The sequence below is a fragment of the Solanum verrucosum genome, unplaced genomic scaffold, assembly GCF_900185275.1.
Source record: "Solanum verrucosum unplaced genomic scaffold, falcon-dt-bn FXZP01000161.1, whole genome shotgun sequence".
Taxonomy (NCBI): domain Eukaryota; kingdom Viridiplantae; phylum Streptophyta; class Magnoliopsida; order Solanales; family Solanaceae; genus Solanum; species Solanum verrucosum.
Window position 1 is genome coordinate 248023 of NW_026020127.1, and position 16991 is coordinate 265013.

At 34.2% G+C, this 16991-nt stretch overlaps 1 protein-coding gene across 2 annotated transcripts; it reads left to right on the plus strand.

The window, feature by feature from the left end:
• Positions 1-3209: 3209 nt before the first annotated feature.
• On the plus strand, positions 3210-15915 carry LOC125825884 (helicase-like transcription factor CHR28). 2 transcript variants are annotated; one of them, XM_049505178.1, is made up of 12 exons: positions 3210-3676; positions 7424-7463; positions 7588-7887; positions 8165-9342; positions 9791-9862; positions 10837-10914; positions 11018-11900; positions 12481-12611; positions 12702-12923; positions 14215-14799; positions 14884-15093; positions 15342-15915. In XM_049505178.1, exons 1-12 carry the CDS (start codon positions 3530-3532, stop codon positions 15444-15446), a joined length of 3951 nt encoding a protein of 1316 aa, XP_049361135.1. In that variant the 5' UTR covers positions 3210-3529; the 3' UTR covers positions 15447-15915. The 2 variants fall into 2 exon arrangements, with proteins under 2 accessions (XP_049361135.1, XP_049361134.1); XM_049505177.1 differs by having other exon boundaries at positions 3211-3676; positions 7585-7887.
• Positions 15916-16991: the final 1076 nt, after the last annotated feature.

A 16991-nucleotide genomic window follows, 5' to 3' on the forward strand; every position in this document is an offset into this window, starting at 1 on the left:
AAATTCAAAATACGAAATAGATAAAAACAAATCAAAATGAAAAAGAGAGAAATGAATCAAAATGGAAAAGAGATGAATGAATAATAATGAAAAAGAGTTACCTTTGATTCAAAAGAAGGAATTTTGAACTATGTTTGAATTTAGGGTTCTTGATTCAGATTTTTGGGTGAAAATTTAGGGTTTTTGTTCATTAGGGTCGAGTGGGTGGGTTATATGAAGGGAATGGGAATATAACCGTTGGGTTAGATTTTTTTAATTAAAAAAATAAATAAAAATGACTTTATTAGCGTGTTGACGCGCTCAACTATGTGGAGCGAAACGCACCCTGGGTTGGGTGACAGAAGGGGGAAATAAATATACTTTTATGTACTTAAGATGTGTAATAGGTCACCCAATTAGTTAAAGTGTGTAAATGACTTTTGGGTATACGTTTAGGGGGCAATTTATGCCTTTTGCCATTTTTTTTTTCAATTGTTAATGTGTAACATTATGTAATGACAGAAGAACGATGCAATCTACCAAATATTATATTCATTAAAACAATATAGTAATGATATAACACAACATAATATGATACAATATATTATGAAACAATATACATAACAATCATCCAAAAAGTTTTTTTAGTAGATTGAAATTATGTTAAGATATGACTTAAAATATTATGATATGAAAATATAAATTTACGTCCTCAAAAAATATTTATTTTGAAAATAAAAATAAATTGTCACGACAAAATATAAGCAGAAGAGTAAATGACCCAATTTAAAATGAGGAAACAAATTGTACAAAATAACCACTTTCATATCGCTAATTAATATTTAACCTATCATTTCATAATGGGATGATTTAATTGGTGTTACCTACAAAATAATAGAGTAATTTCAATTCCAAATGTGCCAAAGGAAAAAAAAAGTTATAATGGAGTAATTTCATAGGTGGTATTAGATAAAATAATAGATTTATTCGTTCAATTTAATTTGTGGACTAAGTTATTTGAATTATAATATTTTTTTAATTAATTTGTATTAATTGAGAGGTAGGTACAATAAGATAATATACCAAGTTAGATAGATAAGATGAATATTCAGGCTTAATTTGAGATAAAATTTTTATTTATAATGTTATCCCGATTTCATTCAAACAAAGGATAAATTTTATCTCAAATTTAATCGTGAAATATCTCACATTATCCCATGAACCAACAATCCCTATTATAATCGTGCTATATTTCGAGCACTTGTTTTGGGGGTCTAATAGTAGCCATGGCATCAAATCACCATTAGAACTTGGAAGTTTGTTAATGGAGGCGCTTAGGATTAGCGTTAGGTTAAAGAAAGGTCTCTTTGATGGATTAAAAAAATCAAACGGCTAATAACGTGATTAATGGAGTAGTTACATGAGGCTGAATTATTTTAACCACTAATTTAAACATGATCAATGCCAACATGTGCTTTAGTCAATGTGAGAGCACAATAATTAATATTGTATTAAAACTGATAGGTAAGACAATTTAAGATTTGAAATCTACTAAGTTTTTATATTACTTTAAGTTAATACTACTCTTTCTAATTACTTTTATTAGTTCGGTCTGAATTTTGTATGCTTCTTAAAAATTAATATTTGACACGAGTATCTCATCAAAATATTCGTATTAATTGATAAGGTCTTAGGTTTTCGAAAATGACCTGAGAATTAAGTAATTAATGTTGAGGGTAAAATATTAAAAATTCTTTTAATAGGATAAAAGTGATAAATAAAAATATATATTTCATAATATATAGGACAAATAAAAGTAAAAGAAGGAGTAAATATTTAACAAATATCGTAGAAAATTTGAACAAAAATTATTGAATTCTCATAAATAGACACGTAATTCTTTGGATCCATTAAAGCACCTCCCTTTGAGCATATTATTGTGAAAAAAGTGTGTTTCAATTATAATAATGATTTTATTATTTTTGTATCGAAGTGAGTTTATGTAATTAATTATGCTTCTTTAATCATCCATTTTTTTGGTTTTTGCGCCAAAGAAATGGTTAAAGAATCATGTATTTCCTTAATATTATTTTATCTTAAAGAAAAAATTGTCGATCAATTTAAATTTTGATTCAACATTATATAGTTATACAAATATATTTAATCAAAATAGGATAAAACATAACTTTGTTATTATTTTTATACACATAAGTTAGGTAAGTCTTTAAGTAAATTATTTATATTAATCAATGACAAGAAATTAAAATTAATAAAGAGAGATTTAAAAAATGATTTACTTTTTTTTAGATTATCATTGAAGATTTTTTTTTTTTTAAAAAACCTTATAAAATAAAAGATGTATACATTCAACACCAATGGATGACAATCAATGGCATCTTTCCCTTAACTTTTACTCAATTACATAAGATAATAAAAGTAATTAATTACTCATTTATTATTATGTTAACTAGGGATTATACTATAAAAAAGGGATAAAAAAGAAAAGACAAAATAAAAACAAAAATAAGCCTTCATTTTTTCATATTATCCTTTGTGAGATATTTATAATTTATTATAAATCACACGTATTTTGAAGTCTTTATTTTATTCTTATATATTTAATGATCAATCAAACATTATCATATAAATTGAAATAAGAATGAACCGTAAGTACTTACCTAAAAAAGAGATAAGATAATAAATTTGTCACAACTATAAATGACATATACAAATAATCTAAGAGAGAACACTCCTTATAGTCCACATTATATACCGAATAGTATAAATATAATTTATTAATATACTATCAGATTATCAGTGAACCCATTAAGAAAAACCTCAAATAATTAAGAATCAATAATAAAAAAAGCTAAAACCATTATCAAAATTATTAAACCAATAACTTTTTTTCCTAGTTCGAATTATCAGTTTTAAACAACCCTAATTCAAATTTTTGAAAATGATATTTTTTTTTAATCGAAAGCATCATCAAAATTCGATTCAAACTCTTAAGTACAAATAATAGTCATGTCGGATAAGTCGTACACTCGTTTCTAATAGTTTTAATATAAATATTGAACACGGAATAGAAAAAAAAACCACTTACCTAAACAAGAGAGACAACCAAAGTTGAACTGACAAATACGCGGCCTTATTTTTTTTAATTTTTTTAACAAACACTTTTTCTATTCACATTAGGATTCCTCTAAAGAAACAATAAATAAATAATATAAAATTAAAAGTCTCAAAAAAACCTATTCAACACTTTCCTCTTCTTTCTTATCGAACAAAATTCCTACAAAAACCTCAAAAAAATATAAAAATATTGAAAAGTCGCGTTCCTCAGAAACTTCTTGGAAGAGCGAAAATTCCATAGATTTGATTTCAGTAGTTTTTGGGGTTTTTTGAATCGCAAAAAACGATAAGAATTGGGTATTTTGGTGTGTTTTTTTTAATGAAAAACGGTGTGGAGGTCTTCTTGGTGAGGGATTCTTGAATTTATAGGATTTGAGGTGTGATTTGGTGGGGAATTGAGTTTTTTTTTGTTGAGATGATGATGGCGGACAAGACGTCAGAGTATTGGTTATCATCGGAAGATCCGTCGGTTGATTTTGATCTAAATTTTGATGGGCCAAGTATGGATATAGATGATTTGCTGAGCATTATTGAAGAGAAATCGGATCCTCCTGCTCAGCAGGTAAAGTTTAATTTTTACTCAAAATTATGAACTTTTTAGCATGGTAATCTAAGTGATGATGATTCATTTAGTGGGTTGTTAGTAGACATGCAGTTCTTAAAAGATTTAGGGTTTTCCAGTTTGCTTTTGATCTAGATTTTTGCAAGCTCAGTTTGGAAAATCAAGAGATAATTTATTGTTTAGTTTGTAATTTACACTTGTTATTAACTATAGTCATTTTCGAGAGTTGTTTAGTTTGTAATTTACACTTGTTATTAACTATAGTAGTTTTCGAGAGTACTGAATTTATTATATTCGAAGGGTGATGTAGTAAAATTATCCTTCTATTTAGGGATTTTAAGGGGTATGCTAAATCAATATGGAATAAGTAGTAAGAATGGATGGGGAGGGAGTATGTACAAAGAAGGGGACACAGTTTAAGGTTTTAGATGGGACAATTATATAATTGAGCATTGCATGTTGGGATCATTGTATATTGGATTTTGTGTGGAAATAGAGTAACTAAGGACTTAGAGATTTGTCATTTGAGTTTGGAAACAATTGTTTATCTATAGTTATTATTACTCCCTCACAATTCCCTATTTAGTTTGTCCTAAAAGGAATGCCACTTTTCTCTATTTGGATACTTGATAGAATTAGGTCTATCTTTACGCGTAATGACACATGACTTTTGTTTGGGCTCACTTGAATTAAGAGTTTATTCATTTATTAAGAGAGAGAAGATGTAAAGACATGTGGAACTCGTAATCACTTGTTTTATTATGGTGGTAAGGACAATTGGTGCTTTTGCATTTCTTTCCTCGTTGTGTTGCATTAGTTTCCTGGATAGAGATCTTAGCTAAATTGACTAGATTGCCAAGTGGAATGGAAAAGATATGATATAACGACAATAGATAATCATTGTAGTGATTATTTTATGTGTTTGTACTGGAATACAATATACCTGCGCCATGTTATAAGATAATTTTTGTAGAAATAAAAAATTCAACGTCTGGAAGAAAGAAGAGTCTTGCGAAAAGACCTTCAAATAAAAGAATTTTGTACTTTAAGATGTAAACAGTGAAATGTCAATTTTGTGTACAAATTTCAACAGGTGTCATCTTGAAAGAATCCAAGTGCACCTTATTGTCGTTATTTTTCTGCATAGGATCATGACTGACTCATGATCTTGAAAATAATTAGCTAGGTTCATTAGTTACTAGAGATGCGTGCAGGGGCGGATCTATTGAAGGAGGGGGTGCCACGGCATCCACACACCTCAGTTGGGACTATGTATATATATGTATGATAAATATGGAAAAATATATAAAGTGGCACTCACACTGACAAATGATCATTTGGTGCCACTGGCTAAGGGCTGTATTTTCTGCCAGCAGGGAACGAGATCGAGCCCAGCCTGCTACATTTGTAGTGAACTATTTTGTTTTTTTGCATTTAATAAGCTTACATCCTTGCAGGATATTAGTTCTCTTTTTTTCTTTTTCTATTTTGCTTCTTCTTTTACTTCTTTTTCTTTATTTGTTGACTCTATATTCCATATGAGTTCCAATTGATTTTTTCGTTTAAAATCATTAACTCTTTCTTCTGTTTTTAAGTTCTCGGAGTTTATTAAGTTTTTTCTTTGAGCATCTAAATGTCCATTTATAGTGAGTTTGAGTTCTAGACGTCTAGAACTAATTACTATATGTTACGTCTTGGGTCTTTGAATGCCCAGCTATTAGGCATATAATAGGGACTCATTTCTTTCATTCTTGTGGTCCCCTGTGTTTTGGGAAGCGAGAAGCAGAGAAAAGCGACGAGGGCTCGCTCTGTGAAGCGAGAGGTGTGAAGTGAAGCACACACTTTTTTCAAATAAAGTGCTATTTAGTATAAAAAATAAAAAAATATTAAATATGCATAGATAAAATAAAAAAATATTAAATATGCATAGATAAATAATAAAGAACTCAATAGAGGTAACATATTAAGCGAAATATTTCAATTCTTAGATTAAAAAGCAAGTAGATAGTCAATAATCCTCACAAGTCATAACAATTAACATATAAAACAAATGCATAACCAAATCACAAAGGGAGCAAAATCCTATTCTTCAACAAGATCCTCAAATCAGAAGAAAAAAGAACAGAGTAACGCTACTTAAGTAGCATTACAAACAGAAAATTGAAGGAAAAAAACCCTAGTTACCAGAAAGAGAAGAAACGAAAAATACGCAGCACTGCAGGAAACCGAAGAGAAGTCGAGAAAAAGAGGAGAAGAAGAGAACTAACCTGTTGCAACAATCGCCCAAGGGGAGAAAATAATTGGAAAAACCTGCGTAAGTATTTTTACAGAAATAAATAAAAAAAACCTAGTTAGCACTTGTATCATTTGAGCATGTGCTTTTTCTCGCTTCTTTACTATCGCCTCGCTTCAAGGCATTAGAGCGATAACTTGTCGCTTTGCTTCTCGCTTAAAGCGAGCTCTTCAGCGCTTTTAACAACACTGGTGGTCCCATCGAAGTACCGGAGAGGGATCTCAGTGTTGGTTAATATTGGTTTCCCCATTGGGGCTTGGAAGAGAGTAATAATTTTCACATTCGAAGTTTGATTGATATCCACAATGAGATAAAGTGGAACAAGAGATGACATAAGGAAGAATTGATTGAAAGGATATTTTTGCAATTTAATCATTGAGAGTCATTGTATAACCATAATACTTTTTCTTGAAAATTCCAAGATATATCATTCAAAAAAAGCACACTCACAAAAAAGGTCTTTTAAGCAGCATAGATATTATGATATGTTACATTGAAGGAGAAAGAAATATAAAGAAAGACCTTTGTGATGGCCGTATCTTATAAAGAAATACTTTGTTCAGTTGAAACCATTTTGACATTTTAGCGTGCTTTCATTGTATAAATTGAGTTTTTCTTAGAGTATAATGTTCTATATTTATTTTAGTCTATAAGTATTGAGTATATTCATGTTCTTTTCTTACTTTTCCCCCCCTTTTCCTCTATGTGAGAGAGTGGATGGGGTCATTTGCAAGATCCGTGGCTCTTCAAAGAGAAACACGGAGTCCGCAAGTTTTCACAAATAAAGGACATGTTGGTTGAATGAATAATGAATTTATACATGTGTTTGAGTAAATTGAACAAATGGAAATACTCAAGTAGTATGATTTAAGTCTTTCACAGATAAAGGACATGTTGATAGAAACAATCTGTAGCTGTCTTTGAGTAAATTGAACAAATGAAAATACTTAATACAGTTGAAGGTCAGTGAATAATTAGTTATGGAAAATAGAGATATGTGGTACTATGCTTTAGTAATGGGTTTGTCAAGATGATCAATATTACTCTCAAGGATTACTAAAACTTCTAGACAACACACCTTGTAAATTTCAATGGCTTGTTGAATAAGTACTGGGCAACTGGTTCCATTAATGTGTCCAAGAGGTGTTGGACCTGGGCCAAGCGCAATTAAAGTTGATGTGAGATGTCAGATAAATTCTGGTTTTTACTATGTACTCTAAAATAAGTTGACAAAAAGCTTAATGAATGAAATCGGGCCACCAGGGTCATAAAGTCAAAAAACAAAAACGAAATGGTTATGTAAAAGCATATACTTCCAAGTCTTCTTTGCTTTCTATCTCCAGGCTGGGAATACATATTGTAGGCAGTCTGTCATTGGATCATGTGAATAATTTGGTCTTACAATTCTTACCCCAGTTTGTCAATTATTTTAATATTTGAGTATCGATTTGCAGAGTATGCCGGAGGTTTTATTGCAAAATGACATGGGACAAGGTTAGTTGAAATCCCTGCTTGGATACTTCAGGAATTTGATGTTGTTATTAATTTGTTATGAGTTTATGTTGCTTATTACTTATCATGATATTTGATTCTTGATCTCTATGCTATTTTTATTTAGGTTATTCAGATTTGGAGAGATCTTCAGCTTCAAGGGCTCAATTTCTTGGACACATTGGAGTTTCCCCTTCGTCTAACTCAGAAGTTTCAGATACAAGGACTGGTGTTTCCGATGGCTCATCTGATTCTGCAGGGAATTCAATTGTTGATGGCAGAAAGCTTGGATTTCAATTAGATAGATGCTCTCCAGTACATAATCTCTATGGAAGCCTGACTGATTGGGCATTTGGTCAGGACAATGAATGGTTCAGTGACAGGGATAACATCTCTCAGAGTACTTCATCTAATGTGCAGCAAGAAAGTAAGGGAACTCAAACTTAGATGTTGACCAGTTGTGGCTGTTTTAGCTTTGCTGTTAATACTGATCATATCAATGATAAATAAATTGAATACGGATATCAGCTATACAATATGTGAAACTCATTATTAACACTGGTTCTCCAGAGCAGGAATCTTGCTCTGAATGTATGTTGACCTTTCTGTTATTATCAACTTTGCTTGTAGGTTCTTTTCTGTTGGAATTTTTTATTTACTCATTTTTGTTTTTAATTTCTTTGAGAACATAATTGACATTTTAGGGTTGCTGCTAAGCCAATCAGCTGCAGAGAACAAGTTCAAAAGCTCAGGAACATTAGCTTCAGAAGAAACATCAAGCATGGAAGTAGCTGTATCTTTGGACGATCAATACTATAGACTTGGTTTATGTCAGAGTTCTGATGCTTTGCCTGGAAATTGGGATAATTATGCACGACCTTCCCATACATATTCTTTCTTGAAGCAGGATGCACCAAATAACCTTAATTTTGAAATGCTGTCTCACAATGATAAGATGCTAAATGTAATGGATGAACAATTGGACCATACAACTGGGATTGCTGACTCAGATACTGGAATAGCATGTGGGAATTGGACAACAAGAGCAGGTGAAGGAGTTCAGCAGGCTCCTGAGTGTCATATGACTCCAAATTTCGGTGTTGGGAACTTCAGTGCCTATTATAATGGTAGTAACCAAACATTATTAAATAGTGGCAACTTGTTCTCCAGATCAACAGGCAGCAATAATATGGGAAAGATATTTCCTCAGGCTTTGCCTCGCAATCAGTCAAGTTACCTTTTTCAAAACCAGCAGTTTTGCAGAAGTAATGAGAAAAATGAACTGCTAGGTGGTGCTGATAAACCTACAGTTTCTGAGCTCGCAAATTCATTTTGTGCTGCTCCTGTAACTTCCCTTTCAAGTAATGATCTTTTGGTGTATCCAAAGGATGAAAATGGTGTACTTCAATATAATAGGCCTTCTTATCACCTTGATAGTTTTGAAGAAACTTCTTCCGAAAAAAACATTCTGGTTCCTCATGATCACCTCGCGGATGTGAAGGTTAGAGAACAATCTGTCTCATTGTCATCAACTTCAATGAAGCAACAGTTCGGTTGTGCAAAATTAGAGAAGGGGGAAAAACGCAGGTTCTTAAAAGTTAATGGTTCTCGTCTATCTACAATCACTCATCAAGGAATTCAGAGAAATTCATTGAATCAAAGAAGCCATAGTGAGGATGATGATGATCTATGCATTCTCGAGGATATAAGTGCACCTGCAAAGGCGAATCCATGTGCTAATGGCAAGTCTCTTGTCGCTCTACAACGTACTACAATTACCGACTCTTTTGCTCCAGCTGAAGTGGGACAAAAGAGGTTTGAAGTAGGACAAATGAAGCCGAAGTTAAATGATGAGCATGTCATTTATCAAGTTGCCTTGCAGGTGAGGTCTAATAACTGTCACTATACATGCTGCAAGAACTGTACTCTGAAATGTTGTCATGTTAGTGACCCTTTTTCAAAATTATTATCTGTTCCGTAACTATTTCTCTGGCTATTTTCACCCCTTTGAATGATTTCTTCTCGTGTATCTTTGTTGGTAATAGTCTTATTAGTTTCAAAGAAGGAGTTGAAATCCTTTAAGCATGATTAATTCAAGGGATATGTTGGATTCTGCACTTTTCTGCTGTTGAATTTATGGTTTGCTGTGTATGTGCATGATTAAAACAGGAAATTTCTTCTCCTGACTTTTGAAAGATGTCTGTGTTATACTTCTTTTTGCTGGAAAATGTTGACACTGCATGGGGCCCTTTGAACCTGTAACAAATTTGTATTATTTTCACCTTAAGAAGTAAATTTTGATCAGACTAATGCTGTGATACCTGTTGCAGGATCTTTCTCAGCCGAGATCAGAAGAAAGTCCACCTGATGGTCTTTTGGCTGTTCCTCTTTTGAGACACCAGGTTGAGTATTGTTTCATGGTTTTATCTTTATAGGAATACAACATTCTGTTTTTTAAGTGCAGCATGTACCTGAAATTTATCAATCAAGATGGGAGATCATCAATATTGTTCTGAGTGGGTCTACTTGAATTTTTGGTGCAATTGCCTGGGAATTGAGAGAAATAATTTTTTACTAAAATAATATCATTAGCTAAAAAAAGCACAACTTATATGCCTGACAAATCCATCAATGATATGTGAATTCTCTGAACTATTCTATTGGTTGATTATATTGTGTATTTCCTGAATTGTTCAACTTTTTGTTTTTAAATTGATAACTAAGGTCTAAGGATACTATTAATATAAACAGTAGAGCATTAAAATGGTCAGGGAAATTCCTATGCAAAAACAAAATGAGAGATTCCTATCTAGCTCTATTCCTGTAGTGAGTTTATGAAATCTAACATGCTGTTTCCATCTTTTACAACCTGTGTCAATCCCCAAAAGCCAAAAAGCAAAGACGTTTGAACTTTAGCATCTGCATAGAAACTATTATCCCATCAAACCACCTGGAGTTTTTTTTACCCCTAAAAAACCCAGCAGACCCATTGTGGCACTGTATGCTTTAGTCATCCCTCCAAGAAGCCAACAGGTCTTTTCATCACTGTGAGAAGGCACGACAAAAGACAAGTTAAAAAGGTTGAAAAACAGATCCCATAGTTTCTTGTGCAGTACAAGAAAGATGGCTCCTATACTCTTCCTCCTTTTAATAAGTAGCATCTGCTGCAAATATTCATCCCCTTCTTTGCAAATTTCCTTGCATCAGACATGCATCATAGGCTAGCAGCCACATATTGCAGCCTATTTAGTTTCTCTAGTGCTTCTTCCTCCATCTGAAGGAGAATCTACACTTGCAAAAAAACAAGAGATCAACGTATTATATATTGAATTTATGTGAGGAATTATCTAATGACAGTCATTCTATTTATGCACAGCGCATTGCTTTATCATGGATGGTTAAGAAGGAAAAAGCTGCTGTACCCTGTTGTGGTGGGATACTTGCTGATGATCAGGTTATCTTTTGACGCTTTTAATTTGCCAAATTTTGATCTGTTGACATGATAAACATTGCCTTCCGACTAGTCATTCTCTCTTAATGATTGTCTTTTTTTTTAGGGACTTGGGAAAACTATATCAACAATTGCACTTATACTCAAAGAAAGGTCTCCATCTTCAAGACTTTCTACGGCCATCACCAGACAAACTAAAACGGAGACATTGAATTTAGATGATGATGATGTTTTATCTGAGTTTGACAAGTCAAAGCAGGGTGCTGATTCTTGTAAAGTTGATGAAAATTCTGGCATGGACTGTAAAACTTCTTTGCATGCAAAAGGGAGGCCAGCTGCTGGTACCCTTGTCGTTTGTCCTACCAGTGTCCTCCGTCAGTGGTCTGACGAGTTGCACAATAAGGTAACAAACAAAGCAAATCTCTCTGTTCTAGTATACCATGGTAGTGGTAGAACAAAGGACCCTATTGAACTAGCAAAGTATGATGTGGTGGTCACAACATATTCAATCGTAAGCATGGAGGTCCCTAAGCAGCCTGTTGGAGAAGACGATGACGAGACAGGAAAAGGAACTCATGAATTACCTTCTAGTAAAAAGAGAAAAACTCCTTCGAGCTCAAAGAAAAGTTCATCAAAGGCGAAAAAAGAGGTGGACAAGGAATTGCTTGAAGCCACTGCACGCCCTCTTGCCAGGGTGGGATGGTATAGGGTCGTGCTGGATGAGGCACAAAGCATCAAGAATTACAGAACCCAAGTAGCTAGGGCTTGTTGGGGTCTCCGAGCTAAACGCAGATGGTGTTTATCAGGGACACCTATCCAAAATGCAGTTGATGACCTTTACAGTTACTTCAGATTCCTCAAATATGACCCATATGCAGTGTACAAACAATTTTGCTCCACAATCAAGGTTCCAATCCAAAGACACCCAACAACTGGGTACAGAAAGCTGCAGGCCGTGCTTAAGACTGTTATGCTTCGTCGCACTAAAGGTGAGAATAATAACTTTTGCATGTTCTTACCCCTATAAGCTATATACCATTCAGACAGTGTTGCTTCTAATATGTTATAGTATGATTCCTTGGTGTATTTCACCATTTGTTTGTAGTATATGTTAGTCCTCTATTCCCCTATTTGCGCTCCTCTCTATTGTGCAGTTTCGTTCTTGAAATTATGCTTATTTTTCTAAAACAATTCCAAAGTTCCTCTTTTTCCCCTCTTTTTGTTCCCTATGTCAAAGAGAAAAGGATCATGTGGTCAATTTGGCTCATCTGGGCCCAATTATTGTTTGTTTCTTTAATATATTACGTACAAATGTTCAGACATGCAGCTTTGTTGAATTTGTTTTGGCTGTGTGCTTAGATTCTCAAATTATGTGCTAAAAGTCATTTGCCTGTTAGCTGTTTGTATTCATGAGGTGCTTGCAAGTAATGAACACAACAAACTCGACTTGTTTTTCTGGATCATTTTCCACTTTGGCTGTTTTACTGTTTGCATATCTGGCTTATCAATTTAAGCACACAAGTCATTGATTCCTAAATTGAGAGCTAACACAGTCATTATCTGATCTAGGTACATGTATTGATGGAAAACCCATTATCAACCTTCCAGAGAAACACATTGTACTGAGAAAAGTTGAATTTACGGATGAGGAACGAGAATTCTACTGCAGACTTGAAGCTCAATCACGTGCTCAGTTTGCTGTATGTTTAGATGTATTTTATATTGGATTTCGAGAACTTTGGCTTTGAATTCTTCTCTTCTTTTAACATAGCAAATTCTGGACTATTCAGGAATATGCTGCTGCTGGGACTGTCAAACAAAATTATGTGAACATACTCTTGATGCTTTTACGACTGAGACAAGCTTGTGATCACCCTCTTCTTGTTGGAGGCTCCAACTCCGGTTCTGTTTGGAGATCATCTATTGAGGAGGCCAAGAAATTACCACGAGAGAAATTAGCTGACCTTTTGAATTGCTTGGAAGCTTCTTTAGCAATTTGCGGCATATGCAGTGTATGTTATCATTTAAGTGTTCTTTAATATATGTTTATATCGATCTTATTAGTCCTTTCTTGTTGCTGCTGCTTATTTTGGAACTTCATTGTTTAGGTGGCCTTTTTAAATGTCATGCATCCTCTTCTAATTTGAAGGAAGTGTGATCTAAACAATTGGAGTTTTTAAACTAAAATTTTCAGATATTTAAAGCGTTGCCAGTTTCTATATTAGCTAGGATACATCTAGGAAGATTATGTGCACAAGCACTGATTCTCTGTTAAATGCATAGATGGTTCAGTTTAAGCATTGAATCTGACCCCCACCTAGAAAAGAGGTTTTTTACTGCTCAACTTCCATGTGTAATTCTTTCAATTGTTATGACACTTAAATGGATTTGCTGTATTTAAGCGGAGAAGGGTAGAGGAGCTGGCATTTAAGTGGATAAGCGTACAGAGAGGGGCTCATTATTAATTGAGTTGCGAACCATGCGCCATTGGCACTCAGGAATTTCTCCTTTATTAAAATAAGGCCTAGCTCGAGTGGCAAAAGGTGGAGGATTTGTGGCTTAGGTCGCAGGTTCAATCCCCACACCATGCAAAGCGAAGCCCGGCATTTAAGTGGAGAAGGGTAGAGGGGCGGTCCCATTATCCACCGAGTTTAGAAGGCTATGATTGGTCCAAAGGACGGGTCACAGACGGATTTCTCGGTTATCGAAAAAAAAATGTCAGGACCAAGACTATTTTGAAAAAAACATCAGTATCTAAGTAACAGCATTTATATGCTATGCGTTTCAATCCTTGTGATTGTAGCATTTTTAATATCTTTGTTTGTATTCTATTTTTGTATTTTCTCCAATTCTATCTTCGGTATTGCTGGGCAGTGTATTAAGAATCTGCGGCTTTTGAGGTTAATGGTGTAGTATGACCCTTGCTTAGTCCTCCCCTGTTGTTTAGGATGGATCCCCGCATGGTGATGCTTTCTTTTGCTAAACTAATACAACTTATTGCCATTTCTAGTTACAGTGCCTTCCTTTGATAATGCTCAAGTGATTTGTTCTATTCAAGGCAAAATAGAAATAGGTTATGTTTGGAAAATAGTGCTTAAATGTTCCAACATGGATGCTTTTGATATGTGACACCAGTTTTAAAATGATGATTTCAGCCTATAAGTTTTCTAGTTGTAAGCAACTATACTTATTTGATCTGTCTCTTACGACATTAAGCTATACTTCTCTTGTCTTGGATTTCTCTGTTATGGATCTTCTTGTTTCTTTCTTGCCTCCTTATGCATTTTTGTAACAATTTTGTAGGATCCCCCTGAAGATGCTGTTGTAACAGTTTGTGGACATGTCTTTTGCAATCAGTGTATTAGTGAGCATCTAACTGGTGATGACACTCAGTGTCCTGTATCTGCTTGCAAAGTTCAGCTGAGTGGTTCTTCAGTTTTCACTAAAGCAATGTTAAGTGATTCTCTATCTGATCAATCCAAGCTGCAAAATAACCCTGACTGTGCTGGCTCTGATGTGGCTGAAAGTTCAATTCGTAGTCCATATGATTCATCAAAGATTAAAGCTGCTCTTCAGGTGCTGCAATCTCTGCCTAAAGCTAAGGTTTGCACTCTTAGTGGTCGCCTTTCAGGATCAGACGATGAAGGAGCTTCTCCTTCAGAAAATACATGTGATAATCATGCAGGAGAATCCAGTGTGCATTCAAGTTCCAAAGACACAACCACAATAGCTGGAGAGAAGGCAATTGTCTTTTCTCAGTGGACGGGGATGTTGGATTTACTTGAAGCTTGTCTAAAAACTTCCTCAATTCAGTACCGTAGACTTGATGGAACAATGTCTGTTCTTGCTAGAGACAAGGCTGTCAAAGATTTTAACACACTTCCTGAGGTTAGATATCCATCTTCTTGGTACTGAGTGTGTTTCTTTTCTATTCTATAAATCATAGGACTAAATTTTGAACCTTCATTCCAGGTATCAGTCATAATCATGTCTCTGAAAGCTGCAAGCCTTGGGCTTAACATGGTTGCAGCTTGTCATGTTCTTCTCTTGGATCTTTGGTGGAACCCTACGACTGAGGATCAAGCAATCGACAGGGCGCATCGGATTGGACAGACCCGTCCTGTTACAGTTTTGCGGTTGACTGTAAAAGATACAGTTGAAGATCGTATTTTGGCTCTTCAGGTATTACATGATTTCATCTTTTTTCACTTTTTATTTTTAATCTAGCAACATGCCTAAAGTGTTTTTATCAATATAAATATAATGATAAACGTAGATGGTCATGATCTTCTGTTGAAGGATTTAGATGTCAGCACTGGGTTTCATTATTTGTTCAAGTCAAGTTTGTGGTTTCCTTTTTCTGCATCTTTGCTGGTTTCTCACTTCCTCTATATTCTAGAATTCTAATGTGGTAACACTGGTATTAACAGCAAAAGAAAAGAGAAATGGTTGCCTCTGCGTTTGGAGAGGATGAGACTGGTAGCCGACAGACTCGTCTAACTGTGGAGGACCTGGAGTACCTTTTCAAGCTTTAATCGGCATCCCATTTTTGCAGTAAGCTGATGTTTAATTGCGGCTTGGGCTATCTTAATTTTTTTAAATTTGAAAACTGGTTCAGCAGCATATACAATTGAGGCGTTGGTTCTTAGGTTCCATAGTATTGACAAAAAAAGATGACCTTACTAAAAAAGATGATTTATGAGACTATCTTCAAAGATTCATATGATCCATTTTTTTTTTTATAGCTATTGGTTACCTTGTGCAGGGGTTGGATTTTAGTGGATTACACCCAAATGAGAATGAGACTTAGATCAGTCTCTGTAGATTCTTTGCTTAGAAAATGTAAATGATAGATCTCATGGACTTATTCTTGGGATAGGGTTTAGGATATATTGCCTAGTAGTTTAAGTTGTAGACAGTAAGTAATATTTGTTTCTAGCTTTTGGGTTGTAAATTTTCACATTCAACTTTAATACAGAACCATGGCATCATGGCAATTCTTTTTCATTTGAAGGTTTCTATAGAACTTCTCTTCTAAGTTATTGTGGTTTATACCATGGATGTAATGTAATGTGAAGTTCTTCGACCCTCCCAATTCTGTGCGGTAACATTTTGGTTCTCCCTTCTGGCAGCTCGATGCGTTTTTAGGTCTCGCTATGCACAGGGTTTGGGGAAGGGCTGGACTAGAAAGGTCTATTGTTCATTTCTTTCAATTCTATTTTGATTACACTTTTGAAACGAGGGTCTACAAGAAACAATCTTCTCTACCCTACAAAGGTAGGGGTAAGGTTTGTGTTCATCCTATCTCTCAAAATTTCACTTGTGGGGTTATAGCGAGTATGTTATAGAAATCAAGGTTGGCTCCTAGGTCATTTGGTTCACATGCTAGTTATGCGGAGATTATAGTGCATGGATTAATTATAGTAGTGAAGGAATTGCTTATGGAGCAAGTAGTAGTGACTATGTTGAGCAATAATTCTAGTGTTATGCAACAATGACAACAAACAATAATATAATCCTGTGTAATCGCACAAGTGGGACGGGAAAGGGTTATCTTTATCTTATGAAGGCAGATAGACTCTTTTTGAGAGGCTCTTGACTCAAGTAGAACAACTCTAAGCAAGTATGGAAAGGAAACATTGTAGGCGAAATCATGTATTATTGAGAAAATTCGTAAACAACAAAAAAATACATTAACGAAGCAAATGAATGAAGAAGATAGTAAAAAGGTGGTTATAATACGAATGGTGAGAAAAATTAGACAACATTCGACAAACCATTGATTTTCTTCTCTTATTCTGACCTCCATATCCTCTTAGTTAAGGTCATATCCTTGATAAGTTGCAGGTGTGTTAGGTCTTGTCAAATCACCTTTTCAAATACTTATTTGGTCTGCCTCTACCTTCCATACCCATCTTAGCTAACCTCACACCTTCTCTTAAGGATATTTTCGTATTAAAATATGTTAATTTATGTAGATGCTGATATTCTTATCTCATATTTTATCCTACATAAATTAATGTACAAACTACTGTAATACTTACCGTGTTGCTCCCTTTGATTCAATTTATGTTATATTT